Consider the following 15798-nt stretch of genomic DNA (forward strand, 5'->3'; position numbering starts at 1 on the left):
TGAAACACATGGAAAATTCGGAGATTGGCTTACACAAGTAAAGATTTTTATTGAAAACCTCTTAAAATGGGTACCAGTTCTGGGAAAGATGGAGTCAGCACACTCCATCCTGTCTCTTCTACTGCATCACTGAAATGCAGCCATAAATCATGGACAGAATGCATGGAGCTCTGAAAACTCTGAACTGTAAAAGGGAGCGGGTGAATTGGGGAAGGAGACTAACATTTGAAGTTCTACCAAACAGTGCGAGTTTATCATTTTTTCCCTTTGGTATCATCTGGCCTGTACTCAAAGGTGCCCCCAAACCCAGAAACACATACCAAATGTGAACTGAAAGAAGTTTAAGAGAAAGCCTCTCTTTCTGGACTGAGGAGCAGCAAAAGGAATTCCTCTAAGGGTCAGAGAGTGGAGAAGTCTGTTTTTTCATATTTTTCCTTCCTTCCTACCCCAGCTTCCAAGCAATAATTGTTGCAGAAGCACAGTGGTGGCAACAGTGGCCAGGCAGGTGTCTAAAACTCTGAGGGAGGGTAACCCTTTCTCTGACCAGAACAGCTGTGACTCCAAGAACACTAGGTAATCACCATTTTTCTCTCTGTGTCTTCCTGCTGCATTGATCTGGGTGCAGAAGGACTTACCAAAAGGATGCAGCAGATCAGGGAAAATAAAGCTCATGCTTTCTGGCTAGAGGACCAGGAAGGAGGACCCAAGGAAGCCAGAAAATGATAAGAAAATCATAAAGAGTAGAGAAGTCAAGAGAACAAAATGATAGAGCACTTGCCCGCACATGGAGGGGGTAGAACACTTAGGCTATATTATGAGGTCCAGTTTAGAAAAACAATGTTAGACTTCTTTAGGAAAATACAGAGTCCACTGAGAAGTGACTGGCCACACAGTCCTAAAATCAGATTCAATTTGGAATCTCACCAGCAGGAACAGAAAATCAAACATTAAAACTGGACAAAGTTGTGCATCTTATGGGAGCAGACAAAAGAGAATGTACATAGCAAAAGTTTCCAGTGATCCCTGCATAGAAACTGAGAATGTGAGGGATACAGAGAAAGAATCCTGAGCCATGGGAGGAATGTCCACACTGTAGAGTGCAACACAAAATGGCCAGTTCACTGGGGCTTATTCAGATTTTAATTCTTGAGGCAACAGTTGTAGACCTACTAGCACTTGATTGGAGGTTAATCACCACTGAAAGCTATTGCTTGCTTGTAACTGCCATATTTATGTATGTATTGTTTCACATTTTTAAAAAAGTTTTCTTCTTCCCTCCCTACATATAATTAAATTCTTCTTTCAGTAATTAATAGACTCTCTGAATCCAAAAATCCCATGTTTCCATCCCCATGATTTTATAGAAAACCCATTATATTTAGTGCTTCTAAAGTACAGCCTTTATATATGCTTTTTAATTCAACTATAGCCACCTGCCACTTCTGAGACAGTTGTGAGCTTTCATGATATACTGTTAATAATTTCTTGGCAATTTTATGAGCATCTAATTCTGTTATTTTCCTTCCCTATTTTGTCTCTTCTGCATATTTCCATTAGCCGAGAGTATTTAGACAAAAGAGAGGAACAAAGACAAGCAAGAGAAGAAAGGTTTGTATATCTCTTATTTCCCATTGTAACCAAATTGCACTCTTAACCAAGCATGCAGAGGAAACTGTTAATTAAAATATAATAGTTTTACCTAAGACCTTAGGTGACTGGTATTTTGCAGAACAGAATATCTTAGTCATCTAACTTTTCCAAGAAGGTGCAGATTTATTATTTATTGTCATTGTGGAGTGAAATACACGTGTCTGTTCCTCCAGAACTCTTCTTCAAAGGAGCACATTAGTCTAACATATTGACATATGGTAAGTATTTTAAATACCCTGTACGACCACAACTGAACCTGAGTTAGGTGTCCCTACTGTGTGCTTCCAGGTCACTTGTTCAGCATTCCTTCAACAAATATTAAACACATACGCTATGCTAGGCATTGGTTGGCTTGCCAGACATTCTTGAGGCCCTTGTTGAATATGCCTGATAATTTTCCTGTTTCTCTACTGAACTATACTCAGTCCCTTGATGGCAGTAACAGCGCCTGGTTTTTCTTGGTGTCCCAGTTTCCACAGGGCTTGGTATGTAGTAGGCACTTCAGAAGGGCATATGGAATTAATAAGCAAATGAACCAACAGCTTTATTTAAAATATTTGAGCTGTAAACCACTTTGTTAATATCAGTGGCAACATACTTTGAATCCCATTAAAAGATACAAATAAATGTATTCAGGGTCTGATAAATTTAGATAAGTCAAAGGAACTTTTTAAAAATAAACCACCAAAAGACAAGTTTTAGTCTGTAGCACTATACAGCCTGCAGTTATCCCCTCTACCACCAGGTGGGGTTACTGCATAGAGTCATGGAAAAGCTGATTTCATACCAGACCCAGCTGGGAACCTCACCATCTCTGAACTATACCAATAAAAAGTGGAATTTTGCTGAATTTTCATAAACACCTTCAGCTAAGTAGATTAGGACAGTCTGGGGGAAAAGAGGAGTAACATCTTTGTTCAATTATAAAATTAGATGCTTAGGTCATGAGCATCTCTCACATAAACAAAACTGTGGCTTTGCTTTAATTCCAGCATTCTGTTAGATTATTGCCATCCTTTGAGCCAGCGGTGGCCAGCAAATTTACAGCGAAAGATCTTGGTAAAGAAACAAAAAACTTCTATTTCTCTAATTCATACCTGTTTTGATACTAAGGTACATGACATACACTTTTACCAAAAATGCTGTTGACTATATGCCCCAAGCTTCAGAAATCAAATTTTGGCTTTTAACTTTCCCTCCAGATTCTTTACTTTTCTAAACTTCTGACAACTTGATTATCAGGTTATGCCTATACAGACAAGGCTTGAAAGCTCCTGGGAATGTATCAAGGTCTATACTGGCTTGGACCTCAAAATTTCCCCAAACCACCAAAGGCTACCTCTTTCTGGATATTACCTACTGCTCTTTTCCCCAAAGCAGAGCATCATTTATGCCAAGAAAACTTATGCAGAGGAGTTTGCTTCTCCTTCTGTATCCTCCCGTTCTGACTTCAGTACTCATTTCCATGCTGCCCATCTAACAGGGCCTTCTTAGTTGGTATGGGAGTGGGCTGTCTATGGCCCCAGGTGGGATCTTTCCTTCCAGTTCATCTGTCTGTTTGCATGAGGTTTGGGGAGGCAGCCAAGCATTTTCCTTCAGTTTGGATCAGACACTTTTCTTGGTTGGCTTGCTTCTTCAATAACCTGGTGAAGATAGAAATGGGGGAAAAATAAAAGTTTGGAGAGTTGTTGGGGTTCCTGATAGGCCAGAAAAAGATAAGATTTCCAAGTATAATGGAATTTGGAAGTGGATAGGGAAGGAGGTTCAGACATAAGAAGACTCCAACTGTTAACTCCTTAAGGTACAGCCAGGCATGTTTGTTGGGTTCCACATCTCTCCCTTTAAAAGCAATGACTCAGAAGAAGATGGCAGAGTCACAACAGGTTTTGAGGTTTGTATCATCAGTGCAGTGAGATGAATATTGGTTTGCTATTTTGAGGTGTAGTGACCATCCAGACACTTTTGATTTTATCATATCATCTCATTCCATAATTTCAGGAAAACTGTTTTATTGACAATGGTGCAGACCCACAGTAAGTTTCTCTTGAGATACTACTTTGAGTATTTTTAATAGGCTTTATGATCATGATTGATCAAAGTGAGATTCATAAATAATTTTTCTTTTAACAGTGTAGTAATGAATGAGATCCAGGCTGGGGACAGGGAAGGGATCAGTCTGAAGGGGATGACAGGGCATGGACAGGAAATGCCTTATGGCAAGCACTTCAGCCCACTGCAGATGAACACTGATGCTTTTTCATGAAGATTTAGTGGCTCTTGACCTCCATGCCTTCCTGCACCTGCCATTCTTAAAAGTCTTTAATTGTGGCAAAATACACATAACATGAAATTTACCATTTTTAGTGTAGGATTCAGTAGTATTAAGCACATCTACATTGTTGTGCAACCAATCTCCAGAACTCTTTTTATCTTGTAAAACTGAAACTTTACAACCAATAAACAAGTCCCAATCCCATCACCTGCCATTTGTCCACTCCATAAAACATCTGCGGAAGAATTCAGACCGCCCCTTGGCACTTCCCATGCTCATGGACCCTCAAGGATGATATCCCTGAGACCGAGGGGTGCACAGGAGAAGGCTTTGAGTCATATTCACCCAGTCTCTGGATGAACAACTTCCGGCATCCCCCAGGAAATGGGGTGAACCCTTTGGCTGCCAGCACACACCTGCCAAACAGGCTGCTTACAGGGAGGAGTACCAAGAGACCAGGAAATGAATGCCATAGATGGTTGTCCTCATGGCCTGAAGCCTTTTGTGGGAGGCTTCATTGCCACCTCCCGGGACTCTTCTGATTTCATAAGAGCACTGCTTTCCTGCCTCAGAATTCTGATCTCCCCTTATTTGTGCAAGTCCTATTATTTGTTTGGGGTTTTTTTGTCTTTTATTTTTGTATAGAGGTACAGACAGTAAAAATGCACAAATTTTAGCGTATAGCTCAATAAATTCTGATGTGTGTATACTCCCATCCAGAGTTTCTAAGGCTTGCTGTCTGGGCTTAGCTCACTTGCCCTGTGACTCTAAGGCAGCTGCTCTCCAGGCCATGCCGCCCCTGATGTTTGCATATGCAGACCCATCACACGACTTTTACCAGAGATTTGCTCTTTTGTCCCCAAGGAAGTGGAAGAGGGTGCGTTTGCTCCCTTGGCCTTCTGTGCTGCAGGTAGAGCTCTGCTGCCTCTCACATTTCTCAGGTGTGCCCTTTGCCTGCTTCCCATCAGCCAACAAATGCAAGGTGCTGAGGGAAAGAACAAAGGATAGTAATCTCCCTGTTCTCAAAAATTCTATTATCTGCTTGTTGAAAACAGACATACACATATGAAAAGATGACTAAATATGCCAGGCAGTAAATGTAAAGTGCCATCTGAGTTGAGTGGATGACATATCCAACATGAGTTCAGAGGCAAGGCCAAGATCACTTCCAGCTGTGGTGGTCAAGGCAGGCCTCACAAGAGGGAGATATGCATGTAAAACTGGCCTGAAGTGCAGACCGCCTTTGGACCAGCAGGGAGAAAGGGTGACAGTTACAGACATGGGGGAGCCACGCCCACCTATAGGCTGCAAGAAGAAATGCATGCTTTTTAAGTGCATTCTTGTTAAAGGTTTTATGTATGTGCTCTGCCTTATCAGGTGAATTAGGAGTACCATGTGCAGTGTCTGGGTGGGGGCTGTTGTGGGCCAAGCTGGGGCCTTGCCAGCTGGTAGGCACCGAAGTGGTGAATCTGGATGGTATGAGTGAGGATCTTGAACAAGCTGTTTCAAAGTTTAGTGGGTGGGTGAGATAGTCAGAACCCTGCTACCACTGAATTCATAAATTTATTTCTGAACAAATAATGGTGGGTAAAATTAGCAGACATCTGGAGGGGGCACATATTTCAAAGTTATTTTGGTCTGATCTATAAAGCACACTATGAGGAATATGATTGGTAGCTGGTCTTAATAAACAGTTAGTGGGTTCTGCCTGCCTGAAATGCAAAACAGATGTATCTTTGTTCTTTTAAACTGACTTTGATGAATAAACTATATGTGACGTCAGGTCCAAGCTATTGGATGTCTGAGTCCTACTCAGAAATATTTCAGAGTATAAAAAAGTTTCCATGGTCAACACTGAGAGAACAAAGTGAATTCCAGCCGCATTGCTGTTAGCATTGAAGCAGGTTCAGAAATTCAGAGGGGCCTTCATCCAACAATCCCTTTTGGTAATTGGAGGGGCACTGTTTCTCTCTGCCACACCCAGGCACCCTCACATTTCACTGCTGTGAGCTCTGAGGGCGTGTGGTTTTCAGCTGTCACTGCTGGAGCTTTGTGATGGTCCTTATTGCTGTTTTGCTTTTTTGTACAAATGTTTCCTAAAAGGGCAAAATAGGATTCTGCAGCAGTGATCCAGTGTCTGGAGACTGTGTGATGTTGCCATTTCCCCCAATTTGTTTGGTTATGAATGATGCAGGATTTTTAATCATTAGCATCTTGGCTTTGTTGGGTGTTTTTGGCAGACTGGCCCTCCAGCCAGCCCTGTGCCGCACTCCGGGCGTCAGGAGACCAGCTCACTCTGCAGGTGTTTCATCCATAAACAAGCATCAGCCACGGGCTCCTCTTTCTTTTTACGGAAACCCTTTGGAATTTAACTTTCAGATACAAATACTTGGAGCAGGTGGCAGCTGAGGCGCGTGAGAAGGAACTGAGAAGCCGGAGTACGAGCCGGGGCAGAGGTGACCTCTCCTTGGACCTGACCTCGCCAGCCGTCCCTGCCTCCCCGACCCCTCAGAGCTGGAGCCCTTCATCTCTAGATGCACAGGAGGCTCTCACGGGATCCTCCTCTTCTCCAGGAACACCTCAGCATCCCCAAGGTGAGTGTCGGGAGAGCAGATTGTGCAAACTAATGCTGAGAGACAACCAAGGGTGAGTCAAGGCCCTGACGGCAACCTGGGCTGCCGCTCATAAACCAGATGTCTGCGGCGCCACTTATGTTGAAGTCAAATCGTTTATAAAGACTGTCAATGTATGATTATTGAAAAGGGAGTGCATTGAAAATAAGACTGACTTTGACATTTAATCCTAGACTACAGGGTATTAACTTAGTACTCTATAATTTGGGTATTATTTACTTATTAGATATGCCCAATAAAATGACCACTTTATATGTTCTTTCCCTAGGAATTGTCTGTGTGCCTTAAGTTAAACTGATAGAGAATAAAATTAATCAAAGCAAGCTAGGAAAAATGTTGACCTGGTGAAAATAGAAGTTAAATATTGAAGAGAAAAAACTTGAAAATAGTAACAATGACTGGCACGTGGTTGGGATGTAGATGCTTGTGTGCAGACAGGTTCTCCCTGGAGAAATGCCCTGTCATCTTAGCTTTATTTGGAGAAGAAAAAATGATATTTTACACTGCAGCCTTGGAGCATCAGATGTTTTCCTGATTAGTCTGTAAATTGTGAGCCCATTTTCTTGGGCACAGGCGCCTATGCAACTTGTGTTGATGAGCCTACAGCTGCCACTGTTTGGTTTAATCGAGTGTTATGGCTCCCAGGCTTGATGTAGACTTAGCTAACTGAAGACAACAGAGACATCAAACTTTTAACTCTAAGAGGGTTGACTAAATATGGCATAAAGTTTAACTTAAGCAAGGCAGGACTCTCCAGGACCTCAGCAGAACTGGATGTAGCCGAACACTCTTGCCTGTCCGATACTTCACTGGCTCTCCGAGCCTTAGGGCTCATTCTGCATGAGCAAACTGGCTCCCCCCACAGCTTTCCATCACTTCCAGTTACTCCTGGTCCCTGAACCATGGAAGATTGTCCCAAGCAGATGGCTCAGTCATAGATGAGTAATGCTGGTCTTAGAATATTGAAACTCAGGATCAGGAAAACAGACTGTTCTATGACAGCTCTGTGCTTTCCAAACCCTGCCTGATATCACTGCTTTATCTAAATTGTGGTGTTTCCAGAGGCAAGATGAAAAATATTCCCCTGCAAAGCTGTGGTTTAGCACTTAATCTTGGGACTTTTAACTCTAAGGGTTGTACCTCCAACAGTTTACAGAACAGTTGTCTAACCTGTGAAATACAGAACAGTTCTAAGGAATTGAGAGGGAATTGTCTGTATAAATATTGTTTGTCCTCAAGATTTTTAATCTACTTGATATTTCTGGCAAAAAGACAGTTTTTCAAGTATTTTTGTCCAGCTACAGTCAAACTTGAGGCCATTCCATCCAATTAAAATGACAGAATATTTTAAACTTCAGTAAGAACACAGGAAATACTCTTTTTGTATATACATAATATGCATTTGAGGGAAATAAAGTTATTTCAGTATTCTTTCAGGAAAATAAAAAGCAAATGTCATTTTTGCCGACAGAAGCAATGAATAGAGACTGAGAGTGTTTGACTAAAAGCACACTGTAAGTGACTTCTGCATCTGAAAGAGGAATGTTAGACTTGAATTCAGATATAACTACAAATTAATACATTAGTATTGTGTGATGTTCCTTATTCCTTAAAAAATTTTTTAAAAAGCAATGGCTCTTTTGGAATCTATGTTAAGTAATTATTCATCATATGTTAAGTAATTATCATCTAAATCATTTGAAACCAGCAAAGTATTCTAACATCCTTGTCCTAATACAAAATTGAATTATGCAATTGGAAATTATAAGTGTATTAGAAGAAATGATATAAAAATATGGTCTCAGAGAGAAGAGCTGAGGCTTCCTTCTGATTTGGAGACCTTTGCCCTCATGACAGAAATACAGAGTTGTATGATACTAAGGTTTTTCTCATCCTACTTTGTTATTATTCTTTGAAACATTCTGCTAGCATCCAATTAATAATTTATTCTTTTCACCAGGCCCCATTTTCACATGCTCAAAGTAATGTTTTGCTTATCCCTAACACTTACAATATCCCAACATGTGGAGGAAGAATAAAAAATATAATCACATATCCAGATGTTTATCCTGCACCAAACACCTGGCATTTATGTGGTCCAAACGTGGCAGTGGTTGACTAGCTTTTTTTCCTTGTAGAATCATAGGATAAGAATCTACTTTAAATTTCTGTAGTGCTCTGCCCCTTCCTCCCAAATGCTACTACTTAATACCTTGTCTTGCATGTGAATAAGTAGGAGAGATGTTGTTATCCATATTTTTTTATTTTGTTATCATTAATATACAATTACATGAGCAACATTGTGGTTACAAGATTCCCCCCATTATCAAGTCCCCACCCTATACCCCATTGCAGTCACTGTCCATCAGCGTAGTAAGATACTGTAGAGTCACTACTTGCCTTCTCTGTGCTATACTGCCTTCCCCGTGCCCACCCCCACTACACTCTGTGTGCTAATTGTAATGCTTCTTTTTCCTCTTATCCCTCCCTTCCCACCCATCCTCCCCAGTCCCTTTCCCTTTGGTAACTGTTAGTCCCTTCTTGGGTTCTGAGATTCTGCTACTGTTTTGTTCCTTCACTTTTTTCTTTGTTCTTATACTCCACAGATAAGTGAGATCATTTGCTACTTGTCTTTCACTGCCTGGCTTATTTCACTGAGCATAATACCCTCTTGCTCCATCCATGTTGTTGCAAATGGTAGGATTTGTTTTCTTCCTAGAACTGAATAATATTCCATTGTGTATATGTACCACATCTTCTTTATCCATTCATCTGCTGATGGATAGTTAGGTTGTTTACATTTCTTGGCTATTGTAAATAGTGCTGCGATAAACATAGGGGTGCATATGTCTTTTTCAAACTGGGCTGCTGCATTCTTGGGGTAAATTCCTAGGAGTAGAATTCCTGGGTCAAATGGTATTTCTATTTTTAGTTTTTTGAGAAACCTCCATACTGCTTTCCACAATGGTTGAACTAATTTATATTCCCACCAGCAGTGTAGGAGGGTTCCCCTTTCTCTGCATCCTCACCAAAATTTGTTGTTGCTTATCTTTTGGATTTTGGCCATCCTAACTGGTGTGAGGTGATATCTCATTGTGGTTTTAATTTGCATTTCTCTGATGATTAGCGATGTGGAGCATCTTTTCATGTGCCTGTTGGCTATCTGAATTTCTTTTTTGGAGAAGTGTCTGTTCAGATCCTCCGCCCATTTTTTAATTAGGGTTGTTTGCGTTTTGTTTGTTGAGGTGCATGAGCTCTTTGTATATTTTGGATGGCAACCCCTTATTGGATATGTCATTTATGAATATATTCTCCCATACTGTAGGATGCCTTTTTGTTCCACTGATGGTGTCCTTTGCTGTACAGAAGCTTTTTAGTTTGATATAATCCCACTTGTTCATTTTTGCTTTTGTTTCCCTTGCCTGTGGAGATATGTTCATAAAGAAGTTGCTCATGTTTAAATTCAAGAGAGTTTTGCCTGTGTTTTCTTCTAGGAGTTTTATGGTTTCATGACTTACATTCAGATCTTTGATCCATTTTGAGTTTACTTTTGTGTATGGAGTTAGATGGTAATCCAGTTTCATTCTCTTACATGTAGCTGTCCAGTTTTGCTAACACCAGCTGTTGAAGAGGCTGTCATTTCTCCATATTATTCATATTTTACCAAGGCCCAAATAGGTGGGAAGATCTTGGTGGCACCATGCTGAGAGTAGAACCAGTGTTTTGACTCCCCGGTCATTTCTCAGGGCATCATGATACCATGGTATTTGTAGTAGTGTGCACATTAATGCTACACTATCCATTTGCTTACCTTCTGCCTAATAAAACTCCCAGTATAAAAACTGTGGCATACCTTTAAGAAACATATTTACCCAAGAAAGGAAAAACAAATATGTGTTACTTATATGTTTCTCAGGATTTAAGGTCACTTATGGGTTCTTTTATAAAACTCCTTACTTAGATTCTGGAAGACTTTTAATAGCAGAAGATACGGAAACATAAAAAACTTCTTTACCTCTTCTCTTACAAAATATATTTTAAAAGAGGAAAGGGCTAATGGTAAAATACCAATAGCATTATGTGCCATCTAGTGAGATATTGCAGCCAAAAACCTTCCCAGCTAAATCTGCTATGACTTTTGTATAAATCATGTCACTACCCCCACCATCAAGGCAATGTGTGCTTGAATTATTTTCCATCTGGCCCTCTTGTGGCTCATAGCAGATGTTTGTCCTAATACTGCCTAGAGTTAGTGGTGATGGTCTGAATATTTTTCCTCTGTGTGAATCTACCAAACCCACGTGAGAAAAAACATACACATGTGTTCTCATATACACTCTGCTGTAATTAATGGAGACAATCAGTCCCAAATTTAGGTAAACATGGAAGGGCCTCTTTTTCACCCATTGCTTTAATTATCCCTTCCTTATTTTCACTGAGCCCTGGTATACATAAGAATATCTAAGAAGTTTATTTCCTATTATTTTAAGATAGTCACAGATGACTCTGGAAGTGAGTTTTTCTCACTAACCATAGGAAAAGTTACAGCCCTCTTATTGGGATAGAATTCTTCCATATGACTCTTGAAGAAGTTACTCTGGGGATTAAAAATAATACAGTCTAGGTGCCCATCAATGAAGTCATTGTAACAGGGGAAGCTGCTGTCCTAGTGAGTGTCAGATCCAGGTAGCCTATTTCATGGAAACGAAGTGGAGAACACCACTTACCTAAACGCCAAGTGTTGATAGTAGTCCCTGCAGGGAGTCCCAGGGTTGAGCTGCATTCCCTGGAGGCTAGAACTGTGTTCCTTCCTTGCCCCCTGGCTTGCCCGATTGAAACCCTCCTGAAGCTGAATGGAGACAAAGGAAGGAAGAAGGAAGCTGCTGTCAAGAGTTTACAAGTGGTTTTCACCCACCTACGTAGCCGTGAAAGCACACACATGGCTACGTTATTTTTCTTAACTTTAACCCAGTACTCTCTATATTGCACCCAGAAATAATACTTTAGAGCTCTGTTTGAAAATCTTACCACAGTATATTAATTTAATGTCAGGTAAAAGTAAGTTCAATAGTGATCTGTTTTTCTACCTGAAATTGAACTCAAAGATATTTCCAAATATCTCATTGCTTCTCCTTGGAGGTATAAAAAAATGGCCTCTATGGGCATGGCCTCCCCACCAGCATTCACCTGGAGTCTAAGAAATTTTTGACATGGTGTGTTCATATTTTCTTTCACAGATCCAAACGTTTAAAGTACTGGTAAATAGGTCAATTCTCTAGCTTCCTGATCCTCACACCTTCACACCTGGAAATAAAATAATATACATAGTTATATCATGAAATGCTCAGTTTGTTTAAATGAATAAAGATTTTTCATGTAGGTATCACTCATCATCATAGCTGTTGTCATTGTTACCAGTCATTGACTGAGCATCTTTGTCACTTTCATTGTGTAACATGTTTTGAGTCTCCTTCAGGTGTAGATATTCTCCTAGGTTATCTGATCCATATAGCAAAAATCAGAAACATCTGGTATCCTATTTCCAACTAGCACAGGAGCAATGGAATATCATCAGTCATCGGCCCAATGCATGCTGGTTCCCTTGCATAAAGCTTTTGGACATTTCTAGTCCAGTATTTCATGCACTGGCAGAAAACTAGATTCTTTGTGGTTCTGTGACTCAGGGCTACCGCACCTCCCCATTCCTTACCTGATTGCTCTGCTTGATGCCATTTGGTCAATGAGACAAAATCTCTCAGAAACTCTACCCAAGGCCAAGGCCCTGCCTGCTACACCTGCTGTGGAAATTTTTTGAGAGCCTTTGCAAATTATTGGATTTTTCTGCCTTGCCATTTCTCTGCCTCGAAAAATGGAAAAAGGCAAAACTTTCCTTTCATCCTCCGAAAGGGAGTAGCAGTTACCTACACTATGTTTTCTTGTACTGTATTTTAAAACATTAAATAGTTTTGAGTCCTTTTGAAGTAGACAAAATATGAATCTTACTTAAGTAAAGACAAGATACAGAATGGCATTTGGACAGTTTAAAAAAAAATGGTATTATGCCCTGATGGACAGTGACTGTAATGGGGTATGTTGGGGGGACTTGGTGATTGGGGAGTCTAGTAAACATAATGTTCCTCATGTAATCGTAGATTAATGATACCAAAATACAAATTATTTAAAAATTTTTTTAAAAAGGTATTATGTGATCAAATGATAATTTCATAGATAGCAATTAGATATCAAAACCAATGAACAGTCTGAGACTTTCCCCTACTTGTAAGCTAATAAGTTAGCCTGCCACAATGTCATGGATGTTGGCAGAAGACAGGAAACTCCTGGGTCAGAGATAAAGGACTTTATTACTCATAGCAATAGTAGTAGCCAGAGAATCAGCTTTTGTGCCATTTCACCAAGCCCCACTTCCCACAAGGTGACATTATTAGGCCCTAATGACACCTATGCACACACACTGAAAGAACTCTGAGCTTAGGAACCCTATGTCTTTTATAGTGGGCAGGAGTATGTCTTCCCTTTGTCTCAGAGGGAGATATTATCTTTCTCACAGTGGGCTGTAAGCCAACGAGCCCTTTGCTCCAGAAGGTCTTCCAAGACATTTGCAATGCACACATCCTTTGAAAGATAGTCTAAAACAAAGTCTATCGGTACCTCTGCTTGCAAGAAACATGAGAGACTCATGGAGATTTGTTTCCATGCATTGGGTTATAATGTTTTTTAAGCAACCTTCACAATCAAATTTGCATACTAAAATCTGTTTAATGTAAACAAAAAATTCAAATTTTGAACAGCAGTTAGCTTGTTTGTTTTTATTTGACCAAAAGAAAGCATCAGGAGTTGTAAGACCCAGTCTGGAGCAGGCCTTGGAGTGAATAAGCTTCTGGAGGTGCTAACAGGAAATCTGGAAAGACATCAGTGCATTTCATCCCAAGTGGGAGCCTTGGATAAATGTTTCCAAGTACAGAAAGGAGACCTTCACAGAAAGAAACAATGAGCATTCTACAGTCAGTGTGGTCCTTTGAATTTCCAGAGTCAGTGACTGAGACCTGGAAAATAACAATGAAGAATAACTCTCTGGTTCCTTCTACCATCCAAGGTCTGTGGTCAAGACCTTGATCACCACTCAGCCATCTCCACTTCTCTTTCTTTTCAGCATCCCTGCTCACAGCCCCTGCCTTTCCTACACCTACCTCTTAAGACATTTATACAAAATGATACAGTTGTGGCAAGATAATCATACATTGGTTTTCTGCTTCCTAAAGTATGCTTTTTCAAGAGAACCCCTGAGTTCAGTGACCCTGGAATGCATCTTATCTACCCTGAACATGGCATGAATCTTTAGACTTCTGAAGCTGAAATTTCCTCTGAGAAAGCTTCCTCCACAGACACACTGGGAAGTTCCAATAGCTTTTTGTTGACTTTCTAGATTAGCAGCTCTGGATCCCTGTGTACCTTCTAGATAATCTCTAGAATCAATGTGTTATTTGGCTTTCATGTCTTCTACATTCCTTGTCATTGTTTCTCATCATTGGTCTCAGACTTTCTTGTCATTTTGTTTTAGTCTTCTTACTGATTCTTCTTCTCCTGCACCCTAATTGTTGGGTTTTTCCAAGATTTCTCCCCTAGCAAATCCACTCTTTTCCTGCCACACCCTCAGATTGCACCATTGCATCCCCACCTGTGATTTTTAACTACCTCTCATGTGCTGAAAACTGTCAGGTCTGCTTTTCCAGCCTTGACCTTCTTGAACTCAGGACACATGTATCCAACCTCCATAGAAATCATCATTTGAATGCTGCTCAGACACTACAGACTGAACAGGTGCTGGGGGCATTCAGACAGGAGGTATTGCCCATCTCTTACCCATAAAACACTTACATCCAAACCTGCTCATATCTTCTAGTCTTCACCTGGTTAAGACCATATCTGTTGGCCTAGTTATTTAGCCAGAAGCATTCATATATTTTACTCCTCCCTCAATGTTCACCCCTACATCCACTCAATCAAATGTTCATATAAAGCAGCCTCTTTCCTGTCTCCCATTGCCCATGCCTTAGTCTGTTCTTCACTGTCTCTGATCTGGACCATTTTAATAGCCTCTACTTGATCTTACATCATCCAGGTTCTTAGCATCCTGACCGAAAAGAACATATCTATATACCTTGTTTATAAAATCCTCTAGTGGCTCCCCATTATCTACAACATAAAGTTAAGCATCCAAGACTTTGGTTTTCCAATCCCTACAACCTATCCAGCCTCTTAACCAACACAACCACCCCCTCATGTTATACTCCATCAGTACCAAACTGCTATTAGTGCCCAAAAGGTGCCGTATCCTCTCTGGGGTGCCTCTGTGCTTGAGCACTCTCTTCTGTTGGTGCCCCCTAATTGAAACATTTTTTTCTAAAGCCTCCTTTGATTCCCCCCTTACATTTCCCTTACATCTTGTGTGTATGTTCAAGATGCAGATCACGGTATATGAAATAATTGGTCCCCCTTCCTCATCTTTGTGCCCTGCCTGCACTCATCTTTGTTATTGACCAATGCTAGAAGTAGAATAAGCATTCAGTAAATGTTTTATGAGCTAATGAATGAACAAATAACATGAAAAAAGAAAGCAGACACATTAACCTACAGAGATGGCTGTTTCTCCTATATCCAGAAATGTATTGCATGAGCTAGTACATCTTTGACTGTATAGCCACTCTGTAAAGACTGAAGAAATGAGAGTGGCCTAATAGAAAGATAGGACTTTTGCAAAGAGGTGACATAATATATGTGGGCCATTTCTTTCCGAGGATCTAACTCTAAAAGAGGGAGAAAATTCAGAGGATGATTCTTGACAAATTGATAGGATACTTCTTTGACTGCCCTTTGAAATATCCCTTATTTTACAAAATAACACAATGTCTTTGTATCATTTTTTTCTCCATGTCTTTTGAATGAATTTGTTAACAAGTGCAGATAAACTGAGCTACAAAGTGGAAAGCCACATCCATTAATGATAGTGAATAGGTATAAATGAAGAAGGGTCAACTCTTTTGGGATGAGAGTATAAAAGTAGGATTTCTAGTCATACCACAGCTATAGGCCTGCTGGTTTTGTTTAGGCTTGGTCAGACTCTACTGGCCGGAAGAGCTAATATTTTCTTTAGGTATTAGTTGTTTTAATCTTATAATGTCTCTTAACTATGACTTAAGAAACGTCTTTAGCCTGAAAAATATT

At 40.3% G+C, this 15798-nt stretch overlaps 1 protein-coding gene across 9 annotated transcripts in view; it reads left to right on the forward strand.

Annotated features, from left to right (window-relative positions):
• Window positions 1-15798, forward strand: part of FHOD3 (formin homology 2 domain containing 3) — a 525593-nt gene that overhangs the window by 436986 nt on the left and 72809 nt on the right. For all 9 annotated transcript variants that reach the window (XM_036884979.2, XM_036884980.2, XM_036884981.2 and 6 more), the window contains 2 exons: window positions 1558-1608; window positions 6302-6516. In XM_036884979.2, coding sequence (XP_036740874.2) covers window positions 1558-1608; window positions 6302-6516 — 266 coding nt within the window. The remainder of the gene's footprint in view (window positions 1-1557; window positions 1609-6301; window positions 6517-15798) is intronic.

Source organism: Manis pentadactyla, chromosome 6, assembly GCF_030020395.1.
Source record: "Manis pentadactyla isolate mManPen7 chromosome 6, mManPen7.hap1, whole genome shotgun sequence".
NCBI classification, from domain to species: domain Eukaryota; kingdom Metazoa; phylum Chordata; class Mammalia; order Pholidota; family Manidae; genus Manis; species Manis pentadactyla.